General features: G+C 39.7%; 1 protein-coding gene and 1 long non-coding RNA gene across 2 annotated transcripts in view; one reads left to right on the top strand and one right to left on the bottom strand.

Annotated features, from left to right (window-relative positions):
* nxph1 (neurexophilin 1) overlaps nt 1-10384 on the top strand; it is a 64256-nt gene extending 53872 nt beyond the window's left edge. The window contains exon 2 of the mRNA XM_062436201.1: nt 9629-10384. Coding sequence (XP_062292185.1) covers nt 9629-10384 — 756 coding nt within the window. The remainder of the gene's footprint in view (nt 1-9628) is intronic.
* On the bottom strand, nt 510-3542 carry LOC133996623 (uncharacterized). The gene is made up of 4 exons (XR_009927228.1): nt 2721-3542; nt 2433-2588; nt 2217-2304; nt 510-1701 (listed from the first exon to the last, which is right to left on the bottom strand). It is a non-coding gene; the product is annotated as an uncharacterized LOC133996623 (long non-coding RNA).
* Nucleotides 10385-18110: the final 7726 nt, after the last annotated feature.

Here is an 18110-nt window from a genome sequence, read left to right as displayed (position 1 = left end):
GAGCTTTTATTCTGGCCATGAGCTAACAGGTTTCACATAAACAGCTGGCTGTCTTGGCTTTAAAGCACAACATGCAGGATAAGTGTTATTCTACATTTAACCAACAATGACTTGATCTATTATCCAAATCCTACACTGCAAAAACTGTTGCCTAGATCTAACTCAATAAAAATAAGGCAACATTTTCCAACCACTTTTTGTAAGTTTAGTCAACTAATTGGTATTTTGAGTAAGGAGAACTTAATAATATGCATTTCGAGGTAAGCAAAAAGATTAAGTTGCGTTTACAGAAAAAGCCAAGAAATTGAGTAAAATCAATGTAAAAAACATCAGCATATTAAACACACAAGGCTTAATTAAAATACGTAACATTTAAATGAAAAAATATTTTTTGTACTCTATTTTATTAATTTTGACCAATTCACCCTTTCTTTGTTTTGAAAATGAAAACTGCTTAAAATAATTAGTAAGCATAATAATAAAAAAAAATCAAGACCTTTATTAAATCATTACCATATCAAAACAGTGGCAATGAGCTGGACAGTATGAACAGTCAACATACATATTTAGTGCATAGAATGCATGACCTCAACTTTTTAAAGTGCTGTATAGAACACCTTCACAGAAGTTTTTTTTTTACCGTATATATTAAAACATTTTCACAAGCCATATCCAAACCGTGTCAATAAGCTGGACAGTATTAACAGTCAAGAACATCAGTATTTAGTGCATAAAAGAATGCATGACCTCAGCATTTCAAGTTTTACTTTGAACATTCACAGTAAAGTTTCTTACTAAAACAATTTAACATTAAGATTATCTGTACTTCTGTAACAATTCACAAGCAGAACCCCTTCACAGTAGTGTCTTTCAGTGTGTATATTTTAAAACATTTTAACTTAAACAACTCACAGATCCCTCCTTGTGACCAGCTGGAGCTTCACAGTGGGGCAATTTGTGTGTATAAAACATAAAAAAAGACCTGCAGATTATTATTTTTTAAATACTGTGTACATATTATTAATTAAACATTTGAACGCCTTCACAGCAGTTTTTTTGTTGTTGTTTGTTTACCATGTACATAATATAAAAACTTCACAAGCCATATCCAAACAGTGGCAATGATTATTCAGAGTACATTTTTACTGTGTACATCATATAAACAACTCACAGATCCCACCTTTTGACCAGTTGCAGCTTCACAGTTTAGTGTGTATAAAACATAAAAAACTTAACAATTTACACACCAGAAACGATGACTTGCAGCTTTGTATAAAACCTGAACAGGACAAACGGTTACAACATTCTGAAGAGTTCCACTCAGTGTACAATGTATAATGATTTTGAACAGACAAGAAAATAGCTGTTCATAAGTGCAAGCTGACATTCATGGCTGACTGCCTAAGCTAGAAGCTTGTTTTTGAGAGTCATGAATTTGGGGGTTGGTTTTGGGCGCAGTGTGTCCAGTCCCACAAAAAGTCTTTGAAACACCTCAAATGTTTTGGAAAGTTTGGACGGATACTCAAGATTAAGTGCATATGTCAACCCCAGGAGTAGGCAGCATGCTTTGGCCAGGTTTCCAAGATGAGTAAGAACTGGTACTCCCTCAATGATGATTCCTACTGCATTTGGCTCACGACAGATGTAGATGCGCATATTCTTCATTTTCAGGTCCTCATGAACAGTGGTCTCTGCAGTTCCCTTTGAGATACAAAAACAGTAATTAAAAAAAAATAATCTAATTTTATATTTAATATAAGTTGTGTGATTTAATTCAGATAATGATTACTTTTGTGAAGACCATTTTGAAAACTTTTGAATTTGAGATCTTGTACATTAAACTTGATACAATAGATGCATGTCCAGCCACATGCTTTTTATTGGCATTTTTTAATTTGCATTTAAAAAACCTGAATAGAACCACAAGAAATTAAAAAAAACCAAACAAACACTAATACTAAAATGTTTTAATGCTTGTTTAAGGGGAGTATTTTTTGTTTGCATTGTTTGTTTGTTTTTTAGGGCAAACAGAAACACAAGACAGAAAGGCATCACTCTGTGGTGCCGTGCTAATCGGCTATCCTGGGGCTCCTGCCAACTAGCTCCATGCTCGACCTCCACCTGACAACTGCTGGTTCAGTCCGTTCACATAAAAGTCAACCAAATTTAAGCTTGTACATCAGACTGATCCAAACCTGCTTTTAAACAATACTTACACAGTAGTCAGAGATTAGCTCCTGTCCACTCTCTCCCATGTACTCTGTGAGGCATCTCAGAGTCACATCTCTCTTCATCACTTGGGTCCTAGTGTTAATAGAAGAATAATAAATAAATGAATTTTGTTGTCAATTTTACTCCAAATCTGTGATACCATTATTCCTTTAGAGCATGATTACAGTCAGTTTTAAACTTTTAAACCACTTTTAACCCACCTGTATCTGTTCCATCAACAAGTTCTTGATGCGCTGACCAGTCACTCCTCCTTTTGCACTGAAGAGCTCCAGGAGCTTTGGAGTGTACCTGTCCAGCTGGGACATAAATGTTGATTCCAGTGGAACAGCAGTGCACCTTCGGAACTCTTCATTAATCTGTAAGACAGCAAATGTTGACTGATATTAAGGGCTTTAGTATACATTTTCATGCAAAAAGTGAGTCTAGTATGTCATGTCCAAGTCACAATGGAAACTTGGTCAGGAAAAATAGAATGATAAATCATTTACCTGGAATGGTTCGAAGAGGGCAGGCCATCTTTCCTTAAATTCAAAACATGATGTAAACACCCAAATGACTTCCTGTCAAAAGGAGCCAGAGTGATGATAACTTCCGGGTTGGCCTACAAAAATACCATACAGCAACCTCAGTGTTTCCCATTAGGCCCGCAACAGTCTCTCACAGAAAGAAAAAAATAAAAATAAACAGGTTTCACCATTTCTCATCTCTGCCAGTCAGCCCCTCCAACTGCCGTCTCTGTAGCGTGCGTGCGGTCACACCACACACACACACACACACACACACACACACACACACACACACACACACACACACACACACACACACACACACACACACACACACACACACACACACACACACACACACACACACAGCGCGCTTGACCGCTAACAGTAAATGCGCTGATATCGCGCTAATTGTACAGTGTGTGTGTGGCAGCCTACACTGCCAAATACGACGTCGAAGCGCTGATAGTTTTTTGTACAAGTCACTATATCTTTAACATATTAAATTACCACGCAAAGAAAACGCTAATTAAAAACTGCACAGGTATAAACGGTGTTTGGTTGAAGTTAATGAGCTGTTGTAGGTAAGAGCACATTTGAAATGGCGGTCGACGACGGGCAAAAGTAGTACACAAAATATAACATTAAGCCATGCTTTTGCAAATTGCAAATTTATACATTTCAATTCTGGCAAAATCTGACTTTTAACAATATAAATTGTTACTTACATGAGTTCAGTAAAGTGTTTTCCTTGGGCTCCGTGAAAAAACGTGTCTTCAGGAACATTCGACAGTAAAGCCTAACTGCCCGGGCTTGTTCTTCCGTAGCTGCATGCAGGTGGGCGGGTCGTGACGTTTCACGTCTGATATAAACGTTTAAACGGAGTTTTGTTAAATCAATTTATGTTGATGTCCAATAAAATTAATTTTATCACATACAAAAGTAAGTTGCGAAAAATATTCACACTTTTTACTTATAGTTAACTCAAAAAACTAAAAAAGAAAAATAAATTGATTTATTGGATTAAATATACTTTTAAAAATAAATTAAAATGGACAATACCACTGAAAGACTTCTTACAGTGTATGTTTTATTCCTTTGTGCCATGGAGCTTCATGGTTTTCATAAAATTTCTGCACTGGGTGAAATGCTCATTCATTACCATGAACAAACACACTGTAGTTTATTTAAATTCAGGCCCACATACACCAAATTTGGATGCCTACCCCTGAATCGCTGCCATCACATATCTGACATTTGTTCAGAGATTCAGATAGGTCTGGTGTTTTGCTCATTGACGGCTGTTTCATCCATCTGGAGAAACAATCGACCTATCAGAGCTTTGTTGGTGGGACCAAGATTTGGAATGACATCTTTATACATACCTATCTAGCTTGCCAGCTACATCCATGAACAATAGTGACAGAAAAATGGCTTCAAGTGTATTTGAGCATATATTTGATTAACGCAGCTGTACATGTTGTTAGTAAATTGACTTACGGAATTAACAATTTAGCAATTCTTCAGTCATAATAAAAGAACCCAACCGCTACTGGCTCCCGTGGTGACTTAAAATATCTTTAATAAAAAAAATGAATTCATAAAATTCTCCCCCTGTTAGAAACAGATGTTGGTTAACATGAACATGTCAGGCTGAATAAATGAAGTACAAGGAAATGGCAACTCAGTGGGATTATCAGGCTAACATCAAACCTCCTGCTGCTGTAAACACTCATTGGAGCACCAAATGTGTTTAATGTCCTATTTTCTACTTTTTTGAGCAACAGTAGCTAAAAACTACAATGCCCCGGAATGTTTTAGGAAATTATTGTGCCTTTAAAACTAAATTAAACCATATCTTTGAGAGTTGTTTTTTAAAGATTCACATGTAAAGCTGCAGTAGGAACCAATGAGCTTAGTGCCACAGGAAAAGCTAGAAAGTCAGAAAGTGTGAAGATGTGAAGAGATTGTTGGTTTGGGTCTCTTCTTGATATTTGTTAGAAATAAGAAAAATACAGAATAACAACAGCCCAAACTTCATTCAGTAGAGATATCTACCTTCAGTTACATATGGGCTAGTATCAGTGGTGGAGATAAACTATACATTCATTTACTTTACCTGACTTCTTGTGCTGTACTTGACTATTTCAATTTCATATATTATTTTTTCTACATTGAATTTATTTACTAGCTTTACTAATTACCTTGCAGGTGAACATTTTAAAAACCTATTAGGTGCAAAAAAAGATGCATTCTTATATACTAAATTAGGCAGTATATAGGATACAGGAGTATATCAAATACTTAAAATTGGAACTTGTTGCACCTGCTGCAGAGCTGTTTACATGTTAATGCATCAGTATAATAACTATTCAATTATATCCTGTAAAATATAATGTTACATGTGTCTTTCTGCATGATCACATTTTTAATGCATGAAATTTGCACGCAACAGTTACACTGCTGGCTTAGATAAAAAAGAAAGAAAGAAAAAGGTTACACACAGCTGCACAACTGGCCTATCATACGTTTTATGTCATCTTCTACAGTTGACTAAATGTTCAAAGACTGAATTTGTCTGAGCATTAAAAGAAAAGAAAAAAATTGATGATTCCCCTCAAAGCTACTGCATCTCTTGTGCTTTGTCTTTTGTTTTTATGTTCATTTTTTTAATACATTCCATTGAATGCACTGAGAGAAAAGGGACTTTTCCAAATCCTCTTCATAAGCAGACACATTATCATAAATCCATTCCAATGTAATCCTCACTCTCAACTGTGCTGTTATATTCTTCAGTATGAGAAGGCTACCTCACCTGTTTGAATAGGAAATGATTGCTGAGTGTGTCTGCCTCACGCAGCCAAGTGCTCTCTGAGTTTAACCCTTCAGGCTAAAGATAGATCCCCTGAGACCCCCCCTTTAGCTCCCCTGAATGGGCTTTTAAATTCAGTCAGCTTCTGTTTGTTTCTTCACTTTGATTTCACTCGTGTTTTTATGTAGAACATGATCTCCAGTGGACGACTGGCTTGGGATCTAACAGTTTGTACTTACATGTTTGAGTGTAATGAATACCCTTTTAATGTTACAGTTTTTCAAATGAACCATTTATCGGTTTGTACCCATGAGAGCCACAGCTTAATGGCTAACGACCGGTGTTCATTTTAACACATTCGTTTTAGTTGTTTGACAAAAATAGAGATTATTTTTTGTTGCATTTTTGTCGTCTTAGTCTATTTTGAGTCCGACATTTAGTCTAATTAGAATTTTAGCCAAGAGCTGTCGTCATCTTTGATGTGTATAGTGAGCTACTGTGGTCATTTTATCATTCATTGCTAGGTTAGTAGAAAAGGCGTGGTTATACCAGACTCCTCAATACTAACAGTCATTCCCAGACTCATTGTTCTTCTTGGTCATTTGGCCTAGTTCTGGATACACTACATTAGGTTTCACTGTCTGGGTTTAACTTGAGATGAACAGCTATTCTTTTAGCTAACATCTAGAGAAAGAAAGTGAAAGTTCACACATTGCATTAATTCTGCACTCATAGTCTTTATATAATAATAATAATAATAATAATAATAATAACAATAATAGTGCATTTTATTTAAAGGCACCTTTCAAAGCACTCAAGGACCTTACAAGGCACATAAAACACAACAACAGTACATCAAACAATATAAATCAGGTAACATTTAGTGCAAAGATGAAGAATAAATATGAAAGTGACTACAAAGTGCATTAGTACAATGAATAAACAAGAAACGTGATTGCATAGTTAGTGTGAGACAGAGTATGCCACTCTGAATAAGTGTTTTTTCAGGCGGGATTTAAAGGTGGAAACAGAGTCAGAAGTGCGAATGTCTGGTGGGAGAGAGTTCCTGAGGCGGGGGGCAGATCGGTTGAAGGCTCTTGACCCCATGGTAGTTAAGTTGGCAGATGGGGCAAAGAGCAGGTTGGCAGAGGAGGATCGGAGAGTTCGGGAGGGTGTGTAGATGTGAATCAGTTCCAAGAGATATGATGGTGACAGGTTGTGAAGGGTCTTATAAGTGAGGAGTAGAATCTCAATGTCAATGCAGGATTTGATAGGAAGCCAATGAAGTTGCTGCAGGGCAGGAGTGATGTGTTCAATAGAGGGAGTTCTGGTTATGATACGGGCGGCTGCGTTCTGTACCAGCTGGAGTTTGTGAAGAGATTTCCGCGGAAGACCAAAGAGGAGAGAGTTACAGTAGTCCAGACGGGATGTGATCAGGGTGTTTACCAGGATAGCGGTGCAGGTTGGTGAAAGTGAGGGACGGTGACGGTTGATGTTCCGTAGATGGAAGTATGCAGTCCGAGTAACGTTATTGATGTGGTGCTGTCCAGGATGACACCCATGCTCTTTACCTGAGGGGATGGAGGAACAGTGGAATTGTTGATGGACATGGAGAAAGTGTTGAGTGTTGCTAAGGTTGATCTGGTACCGATGAGGAGGACCTCAGTTTTTTCGCCGTTGAGTTTAAGAAAGTTGAGTGAGAGCCATGATTTAATTTTGTTGAACAAACTGTGTGCGGTCAGAGAGATATGATTTGAACCAAGCCAGAGGGATGTCAGTGATTCCAATGGAGGGTAACCTGTCCAGGACGATGTCATGGGAAACGGTGTCGAAAGCCGCTAAGATAGTTACTTAATCTATAGAGAATGTTAACGTCACCAAAAGCTTGTCACATTAGCATTAGCTTTCTTTTCTATAAATGTTGTTTGCTAGCCTGCATGCTTGTTTGGTTTCTCCCTGCTGTTTGGTTGTTTTGAAGTGGTGCTAATGCTGCTAATTATGTAATGAAATTGGCCTCTGAGCAGGCTTCACTGGAAAGCAGTAACATGCAGTTGGCTTATGTCCCCTACACCTACTGTATAAAAGCTGAAAATGTGTGCCTCAACTTGTTGAACAAAGACCTCCGTGTATACTTTTATAAATCCCAATTATAGCTTTGACCAACAGAAGTAGCTCAACACAAACACTGTTATAAAATGTAATCTAAAACCCTTTCAAGTCCCATCTTATTTTCATTCTGGTGTCCAATCTGAGCCGTAATTTACAATACAGCTATATTCACCTTGTAACACTATGTATAAAGCTGGCAGTATGTTCCTGTGCTGCTGCCCAGAGGCTTGCTGTGAGGGAATTCAATTCGAAGAGCCAACTGATTGGTTGCGAAACCTTATTTTCCAAGTATCGATCCTTGGGGCAACCCACAAAATGCAAAAACCTCAGCAAGACGGATCTGCTGTCATGTCTTACAGTAGAAATCAGGCAATCAATGTCACATACCTCCACTGGGGCCTGTATGAACCTAATTCCACTCATCGGCACTAAATAGTGAAAACCCTTGGGTTCATCAATCATCAATTCAAGTAGCACTCTTTAGTTAATAGGGCAGTCTTTACCTGCTGAACAGCTACTGCCTTTATCTGTGTGAGCCAGCAGATACTCCCTCTATTTGACAGAGGGAGGAGATGAGAGCAATATGTTTTACTTTGATTGCTGTATTCTCTTTCTTGCCCAGTTTGCTGCACTATAATTCCCAATTTGGAGCTGTCTGCCTTCATGATCTGAAATTGAAGCTTGCACCAAAGATTGATTATCTCTAACCCCCCACGGAATACATTTGATTGGTCAATTTTGTTGAAAACGGCACGCTTGAATGTGAAACTCATTATTTCCTGAATGTTATAGATGATATAGATAAGTAATATTTCATCAAGCATCACTTCTCCTAATACAGAAGTACGTTCCTGTATTGGCAGGGTTGGCCCAAGCCTGTCTAGGGCCCTAGACTGAGATCCCCTGCCCACCTTTTTGAAATAACACATGATTCTTTAAATGAGGTAGAAAGACATTTGAGGATTTGAAGCTGTTCTTTAAAAGGGAATCTACACCCACACAGGTGTTTTCACTTATTCTAGCTGATTAGACCTCTGCTTTAAGATGTGTTTGACCATCAGTGGTGCTATGGAGAGGTGTCTTGTTTGTATGGTGCACTCTAGTAATGAAAACACATAAGCATGCGTGGGACATGATGCACATTCCAGCTGATGGTTTCACGGTATTTCACAGATGGGAAGTTTGGGGCGTTAACATACCAAGATAGGGAGAAGCGCATCACAAAAAGGCAGAGGAAGAACCCTGCTCCCTATACAAAACCTTAGGGGAGCTGCTGTGTGCTGCACTTAATTGGATTTTGGGAAGTTAAAGGTGCAATGTGCACGAATTGCCCATCTAATTCAAACACAGGGGGCAGTATATCACCAGAAAGCACAGCATGGCTTGTCTTGTCAAAGTAAATTTTCACTGCCTAGCCTTGTGGCTAAGGAGGGAAAAACAGTCATTAAAACTTTAGTTCTCACCAATTATAGTTGGAGTAGGTGTTTTTGCCCTTAGGCCACAGGGGGCAGTATAAGCACACTCTGCCTTGGCACATCAGAAAGAAATGATGAGGCACTTAAAACTTGTGGTGTTATACTGCATATGCTTTATATGAGTGTTTGTGACAGTGTGTTAATGTACTGCAAGAGGAAATATGTCCAGGGTGAGGATTAAGTAATTTGGTTTGACAAAGGTACACAAAGGTTAATGTCCCCATCTCATATAAAGAGCAGTGCAGTAATATCTCCCACTCAGACCTGATGAAAAGGTCAAAAAAGAATATACTGTAGCTATTTTAGTGAAAAATACAGTACAGGTTACCTTGAAGTGATGTCAACTAAAATCTATCAACTAATACTGTAGTTAATAATATTATATTAATAATTAAAAAGGTGTACGTTGTACATGCCTAACAGGATCAAACAAGCAGAAGAGTCACAAACACATTGCACATTGGCTGATAGATTCTCTTTACTCTCTTCCCCAGGTCACAAGTGCCCATGCCTCAAAGTCGGACATTGTGAAGTCTGGGAGCCCCAAATCCACGCTAAAGCATATATGGACAGAAAGCAGTAAGGATATGTCCATCAGTAGGCTGCTGTCACAGACTCTGCATGGCAAAGAGAACAGCACAGCCTTGGACCTTCGCTATGATACTCCGGAACCCTACTCTGAGCAGGACCTGTGGGACTGGCTGAGGAACTCCACAGACCTGCAGGACTCGCGGCCGCGGGCTAAGCGGCGGCCCATGGTCAAGACGGGGAAGTTCAAGAAAATGTTTGGCTGGGGGGACTTCCACTCCAACATAAAGACGGTCAAACTTAACCTGCTAATCACCGGTAAGATCGTGGATCACGGCAACGGCACCTTCAGTGTCTACTTCCGCCACAACTCCACAGGCCAAGGGAACGTGTCCGTCAGCTTGGTCCCTCCCACCAAGATTGTGGAGTTCGACGTGGCGGCGCAGCAGTCCGTCATCGATGCCAAGGACTCAAAGTCCTTCAACTGCCGCATAGAGTATGAGAAGGTGGAGAAGGGCGCCAAGAATACGCTCTGCAACTACGACCCGTCCAAGACCTGTTATCAGGAGCAGACCCAGAGCCACGTCTCCTGGCTCTGCTCCAAACCTTTCAAAGTCATCTGCATCTTCATTTCCTTCTACAGCACCGATTACAAACTGGTGCAGAAAGTGTGCCCGGACTACAACTACCACAGTGACACTCCTTATTTCCCCTCCGGCTGACGTTCCTGTACAGTCACATGCAGTATAGTGGACGAGTGGAGCACAGACTGGGGGCTTCTACCAATCCCAGAGAAATGTGTATGTTAGCCGTTCTGTCCCCTAAACACATCCATATCAGAGTGTCAGCCAACCATCCCAACCGAATTCCCAATTTAATGTTCTGAATTTCACAACGAGAGCTTTCAACTGTTAAAGAATGCGGAATATAAGACTGTAAAATGCTTCAAATTACCTGAGAAACTCTGTGACGACTAGGATTATTATCAGTTAGATTTGTTTTCCTGATTTATGTTTTATCCCTGTGTAACCATGTGTAGATAGCAGGAGATTATCGGCCATTTTATCGGGGTTGTTTATCACTAGTTAAACTCTACCCTTTGTTGTTTGCTTTAATGTTGAGTTCTCATTCCTTGTCCGACTAGAAATGTTAATAACTTTGTTTTGCTCTTTCGGAATATTCGTAATACAAATGCATTGACTCTCTGGATACCAACATATGGACTGTTTGCCCCTGCTGTGCTATTTACGCTCTTGCAGTTTATCCTGCATAACTGGAAAACAAAATTAACTCCTCATTAAAAAAGAATTTACAAAAAAAAAGAAAATCTGATGTTTTTACAAAACTTGCAAGGCAGCTGAAGATGCAGTGAAGATTCTAAAGTGAGTTTGATGCTTTTAGAGATGTGCGGTGGTCTTGCCTGCGTAGGGGCTGAGCTGGGACTGAGCAGACTTCTCCCTCAGGCGAGTTTCAGCGTTAACGCGCTCTGACACTGTAACGCTGTCGATCCTCAGCTGTCATCAGAGCGCTCCTGCTAGTACAGCCAGATGTTGAGTTCGTCGGGCGATTGGTTCATTCTTGGCTGATTGAATGTCTGATTGCCTGACTGATCTATCGGTGGGTTATTCGAGGGGGGAGGGGGCTTGCTCATTGTCACTTAATATATCAAATGTAATGTATTGAATTCTATATCTTAGAGCCTAATTTGTGTGAATGGTTTGTATTGTACATAGTTTATCCCAATTGCGCTGCTTCTGTACATGCCCCCCATGAGCTGTGTGTTTACCCCCCTTCCCCTTCCCCTTCTCGCTCTTGTTCGCTCCATTTATGCTCGTTCTTGGTTCCTCTAACAAAGAAAATGATGTTGCTGCCCTAGATGTGAATTTCATGAAAACAGCAATCCTGTACAGAAGCTGTAAAACTGACTAAATATATTAAAAGTATCCATTGAGTTTTTCTTTATTGGGGGGGTTGAGTAGTAAGGGATGGGGATGTACATATGAATTAAAGAATACAGTACATTTTATCGATTGAATGTTGGTTTGTGTGAGTTCTTTCCATCAGTCACTAAGTAGTTGTTGAAGTTTGGTTACATATCACTACGCCTGTCATTTGATTGAAGGAGCTACAATACCAGGCTCCAGTGTGCAGTAATACACTGGCTTACAACAAAGTAGTTCCATGTTCCCGAGAGGCCCCGACAGGAGAATTAAGCAGCGCAGAGAAAATAATGGAGTTTACTGTACTGTGCACTGTGTTGTGGATGCTTACAACATCTTGTTACTAGCGTGTTGTAATTTAAAATGGGTTGTATTTTGGCCCCAGGTGCTGCAGTTCATTTTGTTCTGAGCAGTCACTGGCAGGCTGCAAATCTCTGACCGCAGGACTTCACACGCTGATGTCACAACTATCACTAAACAGAATGTGGATATTGGACAATTCTTCAAAATCATGCAAAAAAACAATTTATTTCTACAGTAAGTACACATGGTAACTAAAGACTGTTTAAGGTTACAGAAAGAAAATTATGGAAGGCAGTTAAACATATTGAGATATTTTGCTTAACCAGTTTCTTTCCAAGAGTGAGATGAAAAGATCTAATTAACCCTCTTAGATCTGAGCTGGATATAGTTAGACTAGCTTGGCATAAAGACTGGAAGCAGGCAAACAGCGTGTTATTAACATGTTATTTATTCTCAACACAAACAGAAAGTGCATATTTCTTAAAACATTGAACTATTCCTTTAAAAGACCAGCTTGTAAGATTTAGAGACATTTACAGATTTGGCAGAAATGGAATATGATAATTATAAGTGATTATAATAATGAACTAATTGTCAAGCCTGTTGACAAGCTTCCGCTGCTTGATAACGAGGTCATTATTTGAATCAGGTGTGTTAGAGTGGTGGAGATATCTAAAACATGCAGGGCAGTAGCTCTCCAGGAGCAGGGTTGGAGAACACTGATTTATAATAATCACTAAAAAAAATACAACTGCAAGTACAAATAACAAATAGTGAACCAAACATTTAAACTTTGTAAGAGTTGAAAAGCAAAAAGAGGTTCAGAGACTCCTCTTTTTGTCTTACTAAAAGCATGGTGACATGATGAATATGGTAAGTAACAAAAGCAAGCTAATGTGTAACACAAACACAACCTGGGATAGTATGTGAAAGCTGTGCTACAGACAGATATGTTTCTACTTGCTAAACAAACCAATGACAAATATGGCAAGAAATAGATGAAAGTGTAACAGGGACAAATGGTGTGGTCTTACCCACTTTGTCACAGTTTGTAACACAACAATTTCACTTTAAAGGCCACTTGACCAATGTTTTTGGTACAGAATGGTAAAAAAAATCTCAATGTTGGGAACAGTGTCAGCAGCAAAACGCCTGCTCTAAGACTAGGTATACAATCTGTCTGAGCTTTTCTCAGAGCAGAGATGACAATGTAGCAAGACTCTATTGTGATTCAACCTGTAATCAATCATCCAGGGTTCTCTACTTCTGATCTAAATCATAGACTACGCACAATGCCGAAATAACATGAATCTGGATTTACACTTGACATAAAGGGTTACAGAGGTGGATGCACCAGTGCTGAACTAAACTACATCATGGGTTTAGATTTACAGCAGCATAGCATCGGCTTACCCTAGACATATCTTATATGATCGGGGCAGTTATTACGAACCCCCAGTTATTGTGCTTACATCATTTCAGGCACTAGATTGGAAGGTATGCCTTATCTGTGATCACTGTGTTTGTGTTGTTGGGCAACAAGCATCTCCGAAACTCATCTACAGACACTGAAGACCTGAAAGGAAATACTGGAAAATGAAAGAAATCATTCTGGATGTACAATCATGCAGTATCTACCTATCTACCTACCAGTACCTTGTATTCTGTGCCACTTTCAGTGCTCCATTGTTACAATTCAGACGGTACTCAAAAACCATTGTAGTTAAATAGCCTGACCCATTTATTACAAATGAATAACTAGCTATAGAAAATCTTTGCACCACCTCATGAGGCATTATAAGGCAGCATAATCACATCTAGGAGTCACATTATTTCTCTGCTGTATATTAGGTTTGTCTTCAGGCTGAAGAAATGACTAAATGATTAAATATGGATTTTTCGGAGCACTCGGTATGTGTTATGACAAATTACACAGCCTCCATATTTCACATGTGGATAGTGTACAAACAGAGTGTATTTAAACAGTCTGTTGGAAGCGTCACTTTGCCTCCTCAGTAAGAGAGGCCCAGTACACATAAGCTCCGTGCCTGACTATAATTACTTCTTGGAGCTTCTTCTGATCTCGCACCATGTGTGATCGAGCAGATTTCCTAATAATCGAGCGTGCCAAAAAGTTGGACACATAGAGGCAAACTTGTATTCGAGTCCCTGAGAGATGTGGAGATTGGGATGCGAGACTGATAGCGTCTGTTCTGGGACTTCACAGTGGCACCTGCCATCGAATCCTCCGACTCGGCAGTTAGGATCAGCAGTCGGCTTTAAACAGATTAGAGCCTCTGGGGGAGAGAAATCCGCTGCCTTTAGCTGGCTCACAACTTATCAGTAATTAAAGTGGATGCCAGGTTTGTGTGTTCATTGCCGGTCCGCGGGGTGCTTTTATAGCTGTCCTCATTAAGGAGCTGCCTCCAAAAGTTTGTCCTCAATGCTCACTTTTAACAAGCCAGCAGGGATTTCTTAAACATGCGATTGCATATAACTAAATACCATGAGTGTGGAGGCAAACATTTAACACAACTATTCTTGTTTGGTTTAATTGCACTTAACATGGATGCCAGTTTTATCTCACAGGACTGCCACAGAGGAAATGATTTAATTAAATTTTCATGAGGACCTGGTGGAAATTCTAATTTCACGAGATTTATTTGATGATTGATAAACTGTGTCCAACTAAATAAAGAAGGAAAACAATTAGATCTCTGATTGAAAAGTACAACATCATAGTGTACAGAAAAAAGCAAGAATATGTCACGGGGTCATCTGCTTTTTCACCAACTCTCCTGTCATTGCACATCCTACGATCACCTCATTCCCCTCACCTGAGCCTCCTCACCCTCATCCACAGATGGCCCTCATCATCCTCATCATCCTCCCACTCGGTCTCCCCTTTATATACAGCCTTTTCGCATTTACTCTGTCAGATTGTAAAGCCACATGGGCTGCTCTCATCATGCCTGCTCAGTTGAAAACTTCCCAGTATTTTGCTAGAGGTTGTTTTGGACCTCTCTCTTTTAGTTTAGTTTGCCTCTTTAGTTTGAGGCCTGGTTTATTTTTTTTATGATTTAAATACATTTTGTTTGGAGATTTGATTTTTGCTTCTGAATTCGTGCTTTTGGGTCTAGCACCTTCTGACCTTTTAACAATATAACTCTGTTATTATTGTAAACTGAATGGAATCCTACTCAGAGACACTTAAAATAGGGACTGATTCTTTTCTGACTCCTTTACCAACGATTATATGCCCAAATTTATGGCAAAAAAACAAACGGCTGTCATAAATGCTCTCCAAACACTTACAGCAGACAGAATGTTGATACTCAATATGATTAATAATGCTCGATGCCAGCATCTCATATGTGATTGGTTTCTATAATATCAACTAAACGATGGTTATGGTTAAAGATAGATTTGACCCTGCTTGAGTCCATTCCCAGCCTTCATATGCATAGGAGATTGACAGTAAATGCTGCAGCATGTAGTCCAGTGTCTCTGTTTGTGTTGTATCTCATTGACATCAGCCTCACTCTTCCCTCTCCCACAGGCATAACCCAACATTTACTGCTGCTGCTTCACCAATTTATTTTAAAGGTTCATTCCACCCAAATACTACTTTTGTCTAACTACTTACAGTTTTAAAGGTTTACTTCACCCAAAAACTACTTCCAGTCTTGCAATTCAACTCGGTTGCTAAGAAGTGCATGTTTGTGTAATTAGCATAATTAACTCATTATGAGGTATACTAAAGATGGACTCATATGCTGTGTTCTTTGCCGTTACGAGATCTCTACCAGATATTTGAACGGAGAAAAAGAAGACACAAGATATGTTTCTTTTATATCACAATTACACATTTTTCACACAATTGTTTTTTTTCCCACACACAGGTCCCATAGACATTGTTGGGGAGAATGATGGCGCAGGACTATAAGGCGATTTTGGTGCAGTGGCCACACTTGGTAGTGCAATATCTTGCTTCACACACAAGATGTTTCTTAAGTATCTATCTGACACAACCCATTACATCTTGTCAATTTGAATGCTTTTTCCTTGTATATTGTGTGTATATAATAGTAACATACCTCATGTGGCCCTTCGATGCTTTCTGATGTCCATCCTCTGATAGTCTGAGCCACAACATTTCTTTCAGTTTTAAGACATATTTCTACTTATTTTAACAATTCATGTATTTTAATTAATTTCTTTCCACATAGTGTTATGTTCTGGGCCATGTTTTTTTTGTTTTGCCTGTGTGGTGACAGCTCTCTCTCCCAGCTCTGTGACTTCCAATCAGAGTGTCATTGTATACAGGTGTTCCGGCTGGTCTGCTGACGGAGTGCTGATGGCTGATTGGTTGGACTTGGTTTTTAAACTGGCTGCTGCTGGACCTCTGCCCCTCTCTCCCATTTCCAACAATGGAGGCCATGCTGCTGGTTGTGCTGTCGGTGATGCGAAGTATTTAACATGTGACTATTTGTTGTCCGGATAGCCAACAGTAGGGAGGAGAAGCCCTTTCTTTTTGTTTGAACCGTTTTCTCTAGTTTATAAATTGAGGAGTTAGGTTTAAGTTTTGTCTTTTGTTTTCTATTGTTTTTCTGTGCAGATTAAGATCAGGGCCAGCTTGAGCAGTTTTGTTTGTTGTTTTGGGCATTTGTTTCTCCTGTCCGTATTGAATGAAATAAACGGCTGATTTCTGGACCTCAACCATGGTTTGGCGGCACATTCTTGGGGATGGGAAGAGCGGGGACTCTTAATCATGTTGGGCCCAGGTTCCCTAGGCCAGGGTCGTAACAATAGTTATATGTAACATATTTATTATTGTTTTATTTTTTTGTGTGTTTTCTCTTTCAGACGCTGGGTGTGGCTTTCCTGATTAAATGGAGCTGCTGTCTGTTGCACACCTGCTTCCCATCTACCTAATCAGCCACAGCATAAGAACACTGGTTTTCTCTGCATTCATCGCATGATTGTTCCGTGACAATACGGTTTAATCTAGGACCCGAGAGACACTGGGAGAGTGGGTATAGTGGAAAAAGGGATTTATTTAGAAAATGGTTCAGTCCAATAGATGAAGACTGGCTGAAGCTTGAGGCTGGGCGGTGGAGTGGCAATGGTGACAGAGCTGGAGGTTGCACACGGTCTAGAGAAGGTGAATAAATAATACAATAGACACACGCTAGAGTTACGTGATCACTAGATGTTTCACTAGAAAGGATTTTAGCCAACAGAAGACCAGTGTTCTTATGCTGTGGCTGGTTAGGTAGATGGGAAGCAGGTGTGTCACAGGAAAGTCAAACCCAGCCTCTGAAAGAATTAATTAAACTATCAATGTATATATCTACTGAGACTTAATTATGTATTTGTGGTACCATATACTTCATCTACCCTTACTACAGGTTTGGGAAAAAACAAGTAGACACTTAAACCCTCATCCAACCTTTAATAAAAGCACACACTGCACATTACCAGCTGTCTAACTAACGCCAATAAACACAAACACAGTTTAACTACGTGGACATTTTGTGTACTACCATCAACATGATGTCAAGAAAATATAGAGAATGACTTGTCCTCTTATGAGTCTTAAACACATTGAATCCCATATACCTGGGACAACTGTATTAGGGGATCTTCTACTGTGTTTATATCACAATAATCATGAATCAACTCTCTCATAATGACTGCAAAGAGTGTTTAGATAGCCTGCATGACCCACAGTCTGTTTATTTTTTGCCAAAGGTAGACAGACAGCAGCACAATCCAAAGAGAACAGTCCACAGCATAGCGATCTGCTACACAGTGACTCAGTTTCACTTGGCATTGATGGCAAATGGAACACAATACTGCCAGTCGCCTCTACTTTAGGCTCCTGTCGGTGCCTCGGTCTTTATTGTACTGGATGGCGATGAGGCTGATGCAAGGCAGGCTGCCAGAGAGCCAGTAGCTTTGGATACTAGCTGGGCAGCAAATACTAAACAAAACGAAATCCTTTAACAAACTGACAAAGGTCTAAGAGTCTGCAACAATGCAAGCAGCTGTGTGAGGCTGTATTTAGGCTCAGAACGGCTTTGAACGTAATGGTGACATCAACCATTATGGGCAGCTGAGGCTCAGGAGGTAGAGCGGGTTGTCCACCAATCAGAAGATTGGCAGATCAATTCCCACATGTTGATGTGTCCTCGGGCAAGAT

This window comes from Scomber scombrus, chromosome 16 (genome assembly GCF_963691925.1).
Source record: "Scomber scombrus chromosome 16, fScoSco1.1, whole genome shotgun sequence".
Taxonomy (NCBI): Eukaryota; Metazoa; Chordata; class Actinopteri; order Scombriformes; family Scombridae; genus Scomber; species Scomber scombrus.
This window is presented reverse-complemented; position numbering and strand designations above follow the sequence as displayed.